Raw genomic sequence first — 9,786 nt, forward strand, 5'->3', positions numbered from 1 at the left:
TTCATTCATTATGGAATTATAGTTCATGGATTATGGAATTATAGTTCATCGATTATGGAACTATAGTTCATCGATTCTGGAATTATAGTTCATCGATTCTGAAATTTTAGTTTATAGATTCTGGAATTTTAGTTCATTCATTATGAAAATTTTAGTTCATAGATTAGATTATGGAATTATAGTTCATCAATTATGAAATTATAGTTCATCGATTATGGAATTATAGTTCATCAATTATGAAATTATAGTTCATCGATTATGGAATTATAGTTTCGAACTTAATTTTTTTTTTTTTTAAAGGGAGACGCGCGTTTTATAAAAACGAAGTCGTTTTTGCATCCGTATGCACCATGCTTGGTGCATACGGATGCACAGCATAATTTGCCACCAGTCTACCAGACACACTGTTCACTTCGGACCCAGCAATTACAAGCGCGCAAAATCGCCAATCCACCGGACGATGACTTTGATTCCTCAATGTTTTTCAGATGTCGGGGAGCACCTGTTGAAATGCTAAAGGAGTAAAATGGGGATAATTTAAAAAAAGAAAATGCGGTGCAGGTTAGTTGGGCGGCCGCCTTCCATGGAAACCGTTTGGTAAAATGTTTGATCGAAGGACTACTGGACTAGATTTCTTAGAACGTTTATGATTGCGGATGATGCTGAAGACTAGTTTAGTCACTGTTAACCACCTTGAACTCTGATGACGGGAGTAATCATGCTATGATTATGCGTTAATGATTTTGGTATCACTGTAACAGCATTTGTTGAAGACAACATTATGGATGCTTTAAATTGTCAAGCCCATTTTGTTGTTGATCTTAGAAAACCGAATCTCTGTATTTATTGCTCCCATTACGATAGGCTTTTGCTTTCTAAAGTCGTGAATAAAATGCGAGCCGCCCTGTAAGTGAGATTTCGCGGTGCAGTGAGTTGTAGCTTTCAATTGAACGAGCTGGATTCAATGAGTTGTAGCTTTCAGGTGAGTAATGGCGGTTCTAAAGTAGAACTAGCAGTTGATTTCAAAATCCAGGACGACAGCGATGGCAGGAAAAATTTGAAGAGTGTAGGACAGCAGTCGACGGGGAACATTTGTTGGGTTGCAGAAGGATATCTCAGCTCGAGGGACAGATTTGATATTTTCCATACCTGTAAGTTGAATTTTGATAGTTTTGCTAATCTGTATCTATCTCACTTTGTCATGATTATCATTCATTTCTGGAGTTGTCATTTTTGGTGTTTATTTGCTCTGTGGAGGGGGAACAGAAGGCCAATTATTTTCATAATGTAGTTAGTAGTTATTTTTCAGAGTTGGAAAGTTTATGGAATTCATATAATACCTGCTGGTTTAAGCATCTAGGTATTATTTGGTCTGACCTTGTTTACTAAGTATACTATGGTTCCAGATTAGAGTAAGCAAACATTTATGAAAAGGTTTGCCAGTTGTACATAATACACTGAATTTATGGTGATTGAATAGTGATTTCAGTGATGAGAATTGTATGAATATTCTCTGCTGAAAGTGCTCTGAATTGGCAATTAAGTAGGAATAGTCTGTCAGCGGATAAGCTAAGGTTAGCTGGGTTCAGTTGCCAAGTGCTCGCCCTCTAACTGTTTAGGTCATAGGTTGAGAGCTTCTCTCACAAAACATGTGTGAACTCTTGTCGTCCTTCCCACACCTTATCTGTTGACAAGAAGTTCAAGTTTTTGTTCCTTTTACTGCTTTGTACAAAGAAAGAAACAAGCTAGTTTCACGAAGCTGTTGAAATACAAAGCTCTTTGCCTGAAACAGTTTACCTTTATCTACTTTCATGTAAATTGTGCAAGGTTATGGCCTGCCCACATGCTAGCACAACTCATTAAAGAATTTCCTTAATTGCGAGTAATTATCATCAACTCCAAAAAGGAAAAGACATGGCATGAGATTTCATCATCTCAGATATAAGTTGATGGGGTCTAGTGCAAAAGGTATCGTAATACCTGAATTCATAAATTTCTTTTTATGTTTTGATGAGACTAAAATTAAATGTCAAGTAAAAATAGATGTTCGCTATGTGCCAGTTGCACAATAATGCTTGTAATACTTTTGGCAATCTGCATCCTTGCTTTTCCTTTGCTGAGGTTAAGAGGGTGCTCTTATTTGTTGTTTTACACTATAGTGGTAGAATCTCATTCACATAATGGCTGTCCCAATTCAAGTAACTGGAGAAGATGAAACTGCCTTTTAATATTGCATAGCTTTTCTGTTTAACTTTTTTAGATTTATATAAAAAGTTGAAGAATAATAGTACCGAGTAAACAATTAAGGATGGTAGGTTTCTGGCTGGATTAAAAATGACATCTGTTGAAGCTGGCTTCACGTACATTACTTTTATAATTTTTGGTCCTACAAAATGCTATCTTAGCAAAGAAGATAAATTATCAAAATACATTCCATCTGTTTAAATGGATGGTCTCTTGCTTACCTTTTGATCACTAAAGATTATCAGATATCTAATGCTTTAGTATTTTATATAAGAAGAATATTTGAAAAGGATTATTCCCTGAACTAGAAATAACCAAAAAAATTTGAGACCGTTGAATTTTCTTTATGATTTATGATGTTTTATTCCAATCAGTCTATAGCCTTTTTTTTTTTCATTTCTGTACACATTACAAATGTATTATGCCTTATAGTAATAAGCATTTTAAATTGTATTCCAATTCCAAGTACAAACCATATTGTTTAGCTCTGGTATTAAACTACTTTTATGGATAAAATTATCAAAGTTTTTCAATTCAAGAATACTTGATGGTTATTGTTGGAAAATTGGATGTGTTATTGCAGTTGTACAAGTTGCTTAAATCAATTTGTATTTTGAGTAATCAATTAGCTTAATCAAAGAAAGAGACCTTTTTCTTTTTGCAGGCCAGATGTTGCTTTCTTTGCTATGTTTTGACAAAGGTTTATTTAAATACATTAAGTGATTTTTAGAAGAGGCAACCTTATTCAATTTGCTTGTGACAGGTGCTAATATTTGACTAGTTAATATGGTATTCTTTGATTTAAAGGTTCTGGGAAGCAATATAATTACATATTTGGTTACGGAACTATGATGTTAACTGTTTAGAATAGACTATGACCAAAAACATGATAGCTTGTCTTCTTGCAATATTTTTTCTTTATGAAATTAAAATGGGGCATCTATAAGGACAAGTTGGTCTCATTGCCTACCACTAGCATTTATTTTTTTACATTATTTGTTTTGTTTTTTTATCTTTACTGAAGATAGATGCACAAAAGTTATTGGAACCAAAAGAAAAACCATTGCTGTAGAGTTCCCCTTTGAAATAAGTTGCAGCTCCATTTGCAATGTTTCTCTTCACACTAAAAGTTAAAATGGTGCATATTTTTTTTTATTCCTGCCTATACTGCTTGACATACAGTCTTTTCAGTTTATGTACAGTTTAGTTGCCTGTCTTGAAAATGGTATATGTTGATCAGAGGATGGACCTTAAAAGCATCTGACCATGATCTTCTGATATAAATTATTGTTATGGGCATAATGCAAGGATCTTATGAGATTAATAATAATATGTAACCAGAGTTTGTACATGTACTGATGACATTGTTTCCTGCACATGCACAACTTATCATAGATCTAGCATCCTTTTCCCTGCTTTTAACTTACTCTCACTTGTGGTTTTTCCATAATTTCTTTGCCTCATATTTTTGCAGCTTATAATTGGTGGAATCTTGATTTCCATTTTTCATGCATTTTAAATTAGACCCTAAAACTAGTAAATCATGAACACCATATCACATTCATTTTAGGATTACATCATTGTCATGACATAATCTGCAATAATGAGAATTTCTAAGAAAATAATGGCACTACTTGTACATAAGCTTCCTTTTGAAATTGGCAAGATATAAAGATCTAGTTGGTGGAAATCATTTCAAAGACATCTTGCCCTATGTGCAAAATGATTATGTTTACTCCCAGGTAGTACTATGTGTATATGTGAAGGGTCATAACTTAATAAATTAGTGGTTCCAGAATATCACAGGCCCACATATGATGTTGAGTTCTTATTCACAGACTATTTGTTGCAACTAATCACATTAAATACCTGGATGATTGAGTGAATTGAAGCAATTAAGTGATTAGATATTTTGAAGGATACACTGTTTAGAGGGAAATTTAAGGTTGACATTGTTATCATTACATTATAGACAATTACAGAGTTCTTGAAAAGCCATGTTTCTGATATCCACCCCCACCCAACACCTTCATCACCCCAACATGGGGACAAAAGCATTTTACAAGAACCATTTTATTATCCTTACAGCTACTAATACCACTTTAATAGTCATAATTATAAATATGCTTATCTTATCTTGGATCCTACAGCTAAATAGATTCCCTCTTTAGGCTCCAAAATGTCTTGGGAACTGATCAGTATTGCAGCATGTCAGCAGGTGCAGTAGCCATGATGGGCTTGTTGACACACACAAAATTCCAACAACTGTTGTTCATAAAGAACCCATCATCCAGAGTTTCATTCAGGACAGTACTGTAAAGGTAAGGCTGCTGATCAATCTCAGAACCCCAATTGTTTCCATTCAAGAAACTGATCATCTCATTCAGGGACTGCAACCTGTGGCTAAGCTCATCCATTTGAGCTCTCAGGATGGAGTTTTCAGCCTCAACATTGAGATAATGCTGGGTGGTGATGCTCATGCTGGTGATGATCTGGCTGTTCTCTTTCCTCAGATGACCCACCTGGAACACCAGATCATCCAGATGCTTCTGTTTCCTCATCCTAGACCTCCTCGCAGATTCACGGTTAGATATCATTCTCTTCCTTTTCCTCTGATCCATCAATTCTTGAAGATCCCCTTCAGAACCTGAGTTTTGCATCATAGATGACCCTGAACATGTCCCACTAGAGGAAGCCATGAAAAATACCTCAAGAAAAACAACACCAGATAACAGAGAGATATACAGAAGAAACTAGCAGGACCCAGATAGTGATTTAAACCCAAATTTCAAGTAGCTAGATAGATAGCAATAATATAAGATATAGGTTGTTTTTTTGCTTATTTTTATTTATATATATTTAGACATCTTCATACTAGGAAACAAAGCAAAATCATGAAATGTAATAAAACCAGTAGAGGAAAACAACAGAGAAGGATTGAACTAAATGGGTCCTGCGCCTATATGTGGAATTTATCATAAACCCTGAAAGGAAGAGTTCACTGAGTATAGCAGACATGAATTTCAAACACCAGACACAGCATGTTTAGCATCAAGATTAACTTCTGAGCATAAGCTCAATTAGGACACAAGAAAGAGAGATGAGTATCTTGGCTTATTAGCCTCTGAAACTAAAGTACTTGAGACAGAGTGACGCTAGCTAGTATTGTAAAGGAGGAAGAGGAGAAAAAGAAAGGGGGTGGTGTGCATGCTAGGCTTGACATTTTATAGGTGAAAAAAGTGGCAATAGCTGAAAATATGGTTAGGAAAGTGGGGGAAAATTAATATTACTGTAATACGAGTACTAAAATAGGAGTACAGAAATTGGAATCTACTCCGGAGAAAATAATAACAATAATAATAATAATAATGGTGGGCTCGTAAGGAAGGGCCGAAGGGGGTGATCAGCCATGTGACGCGTGGAGTTCCCTCTACATCCATCTAGAATCTAGATCTTGCAAGGAAGCAACAAGAAGATAAAATTAATCTTTAAAAATTTAGGAATTAATTCCAGCAGATCTCATTCATCTTTTGTGACAATTTCACAGATTATTGTTTTTATTATTGAATAACTATTAAATTTTAGACACTTTTGATTCTTCTTGATAACTTTTTCAACAAAACTCAATTTTAAATAAGTGTATTTTTGTCTCTATCACTTAAAAAAATTCAATTTTGTTTTAATTTTTCCCAGTTTTGCTTCATCTCTGTGCCTTAATTGCGACACCAAAATTCAGTGCCGCAACGAGATGTCCTAATGGAGAAACAATGGAAAGACTAGCGCGCGCGATTGGAGTAATAAACAATGGCGTCGATTTTTATTTTATATTAAAAAAAAAAAAAAAAAAAAAAAAGTATTCGACGTCTCTCCGCTAGGGGTGACCACGGTTCCGGTTCCGTGGATGGCGAAATCGGAACCGGAACCTTATAGTAAGGTTCCGGTTCCGGTTCAGAACCGGCGGTTCCGGTTGGAACCGCCGGTTCTAACCGGAATTATTAAAATTTTTTTTAAAAAAAAAACACTATAATATTTATTTTTTTTCCAGTTTGAAACCGGAACCGGCAGTTCTGGTTCCAAGATTTTACAAACCTTAACCGGAACCTTATAGGATAAGGTTCCGGTTAAGAACCGGAACCGGAACCGTAAGGACGGTTTTGGTTCGGTTCCGGTTCGAACCGGAACCGTGGCCATCTCTACTCTCCGCCGTTGCAGGATAGACGATGCACCGGCGACCGTTCGAAACTAGTTTTGAGACCGCTGGCGGTTGTGACAAAATCCGGCGACAATAACTAAAGATTGTAACCGGCGAACAAAATCGGAAAATCCAACACTTCTTCGACAAACTCAAGCAATGGGTGAAAATTTATTATTTAAAGAAGATTTTGGAACATGGCGTAAGAGATGAAGACAACCGGCGAAAGAGATGAAGCGAAATCTGGAAAAAAAAAATTAAAACAAAACCGAAAAATCATTTAAAAGAAAAAGTGATGAGAAAAGTTACTAGAAGATCAAAAGTGTCCAAAATTTAATAGTCTGAATTTTTTAACTACAGAAATTATAGTAAGAGAAAAAATGTAGAATTGCTAATGAAGATTAACTCAACAATTAATCTAATCTCTGACCATATTAGACCACTGCACTCATACAACGTCAATGCCTCACTGGTCTTGATGATTCAGATATATCTAAGGCAATTAAAATTTTGCCGAGATTAAATAATAACTCATCATGACTCTTTATATATGGGTTTTATTTTTTTTTTTCATTCCCTAAACTATTTATTTCATAAATATTATTGGTGTTACCTTATTCAAATTTCTCTATAATAATAATACACATTTGTTTGTGATTTTTCTCCACAGTATTTTAATAAAACGCATAATGTTATCTCTTCCATGTGACACGAATATTACTTATAAGAAAATTTTATAAGGATGCATGTAAAAATGTTATATATTAAAATAGAATATATTTATAAATTTTGTAACTCATAAGTTGTTGAACATATATCAATTTTCCATTTTAAAATATTCTATTGTAACCTTTTTATATTAAATTGTAACAAAATACTAGGTCCTGCCCCAATCATTGCACGGGTGTCTGAACAGTACAAATAATAATTAGGATACAAAAGGCAATGAAGTTGGCTAATAATCTATCTCAGATATGTTTTAAATGGTTTAATTTGTAACATTATTCGATGTGCTGATGTGCAATATGGAATATAATGTATGTAATCTTGCAAATATTGCATTATCTGTAGAGATGCATGCATGCATAATTAGAGCATCAATATGTGTAGTTATTTAGGAGATATTTCTGACAAATTAGAAAAGAGAGAATTTGGGTTCATCTGTAAACGAAGAGATATTTTTAAAAAAGTGGAACTTATTGAAAAAAACTTCTCCCTCACCTATGTTGCAAGAGTATCACCACTGCATCTAGCGGGCGCGCTTTAAGCCGCCTGACAATTGTTATTATATACGGAGTATAGTTTTAAATCAGTTTTGCTTCTTTTTTTTTTTTTTCCTCTCCCCTTCTATATTCTCATTCATAATCACAATTACAAAAACTTTTCAAAAAATTACGAAATATCTTCAATATTATGGATGCTCTTAGATTAATTAATGACATTTTCACTCTGTGCATGAACCTTGATGCTTTGCTAAAAATATTATAGTATAATATTTCTCTCTCACCATTTTTCTATCCGTGGCCTGAGACGTGATATTTCCCCTAACACTACTTGAGTAATCAATCACCTAATAATCTAATCATCATGAGAAATCATTGTGTGGGTATGGTTGTAGTGTCGTAGGGTGAGGGTGTCTTTTAACGCATAATTAAAAGTTGATTATGATATTAAAAATATAGAATATTATTTGAGTATACGTTTACCATATATAGCTATTCAGTTTTAGTTTATATAATTTTTTTTTTTGGTAATTACCGATAATTATGCCATTTGGCGGTAGATATTTTATGAGTTTACAAACATTTTGCTTATAAGAAGAGTTTCACTACAATTTTTTTTGAAGGGAGTTTCACTACATTTTTGTTGGTGGGAGTGTTGTTATTTTGTTTTCTTGAGATTAATGGTTACATACTTACATGGATGGAGTCAGAAATTTTATTTAGTGATGATTAAAAATGAAAATATTTATAGTAAAATATGAAATAGTTGAAATAATTAAATTGTATATCATCTCTATTAATATGATATTCAAATTTTTTTTTTAATTAGATCAAATCTAAATATTTTTAAAATAATTTAAATACGATGATGCAATTTTTTTTAAAAAAATACGATGATCCATATTCAATTGATTAGATAATTCATAACAAGAAAATTGTCTTTTAAATATTTTTCATAATTGAATTACAAAATCAATCCACCCCTGAATGCTTGTGTATAGATTTCAAATATGGTATAATTTCAGTATACCAAAAAAAAAAAGAAAAAAAAAGGTGTACGTACTAAAGTTAAATGAAATTTCGTGAAAAAGATTAAAAGATGATAAAAGGAGAAATGGCACCTAACTTTGTGTTAGTAAAAAGATGCACGCAATGTTGTCTCCTCCTCAGACCACAGATTTTTCAGTTTCTTTTACCAAATTAAATGCCAGCCTTAACCTACATCATGATGCAATTGATTTTGTCCCACTGCTTCAGTTAGTTGCTCGATTATTGTTTGTGTATATATTGAACGCATCCATTTTATATACGAACCTATATTTGAATATAAATTTTTGTACCTTAAAAAAAAATGCAACTTATGTTCGAATTTATATATTTCAAATCATAGTATATGTGTGCGTGTGCATGTGTGTATATATACACTCGCAATGATGATCTGATGTTCCATCTTGCAATCTTATATTTTATTATTATTATTATTATTTGTTTCTTTGATTTGATACATCATACATGGGGACACAAAATAATCACAAAGAACGTGGGTAAGCGACCAACTTTATTATGTGTTTGACATTCAAACATCAAATGAAACTATGAAGAAAAAAATAAATAAATAAAATTCTGCTCATATCTTATGAGTTAAGGTCAACAAATGATAAGCCCAATATTAAGTATTAAAGGAATTCGAACTCCTACAACTAATTGGGCCAAATAACTATATTCTGGGCCACCTAGTGACTTAGTCCAATAGTTATACCATGGACCAAGATATACCTAGCCAGATGGATCCGGATCCAAACTACAAAATACAAAATTTATATGCTGAATCACGAATGTTCACAATTTACATACTTAATATTTACAATTTACCATTTACAAAATTGTAACTTGTGAGAATAGATGTACATAAATTAGAGTGTACCATTCTATTTCTCCGAGACTCATGCGAGTTATTACACTCTTACGTTTTACTCTTTTTTTTTTTAAATTTCATATCATTGATATGCACGGACTAATCAATTCCGCTACATTTTACTAAATAATATAATTATTTTCCATTGCCATGTGGAGTAAGATTGTGACTTCTGATAATAGCTCTACATAAATTAAACTGTACCCTTCTAT

General features: G+C 33.2%; 1 protein-coding gene across 1 annotated transcript; it reads right to left on the reverse strand.

Annotated features, from left to right (window-relative positions):
- Window positions 1-4,228: 4,228 nt before the first annotated feature.
- On the reverse strand, window positions 4,229-4,966 carry LOC109161241 (bZIP transcription factor 11). The gene has a single exon (XM_019309560.1). It carries the CDS (start codon window positions 4,941-4,943, stop codon window positions 4,440-4,442), a length of 504 nt encoding a protein of 167 aa, XP_019165105.1. The 5' UTR covers window positions 4,944-4,966; the 3' UTR covers window positions 4,229-4,439.
- Between the last annotated feature and the right edge of the window lie 4,820 nt (window positions 4,967-9,786).

Source organism: Ipomoea nil, unplaced genomic scaffold (assembly GCF_001879475.1).
Source record: "Ipomoea nil cultivar Tokyo-kokei standard unplaced genomic scaffold, Asagao_1.1 scaffold2922, whole genome shotgun sequence".
NCBI classification, from domain to species: Eukaryota; Viridiplantae; Streptophyta; class Magnoliopsida; order Solanales; family Convolvulaceae; genus Ipomoea; species Ipomoea nil.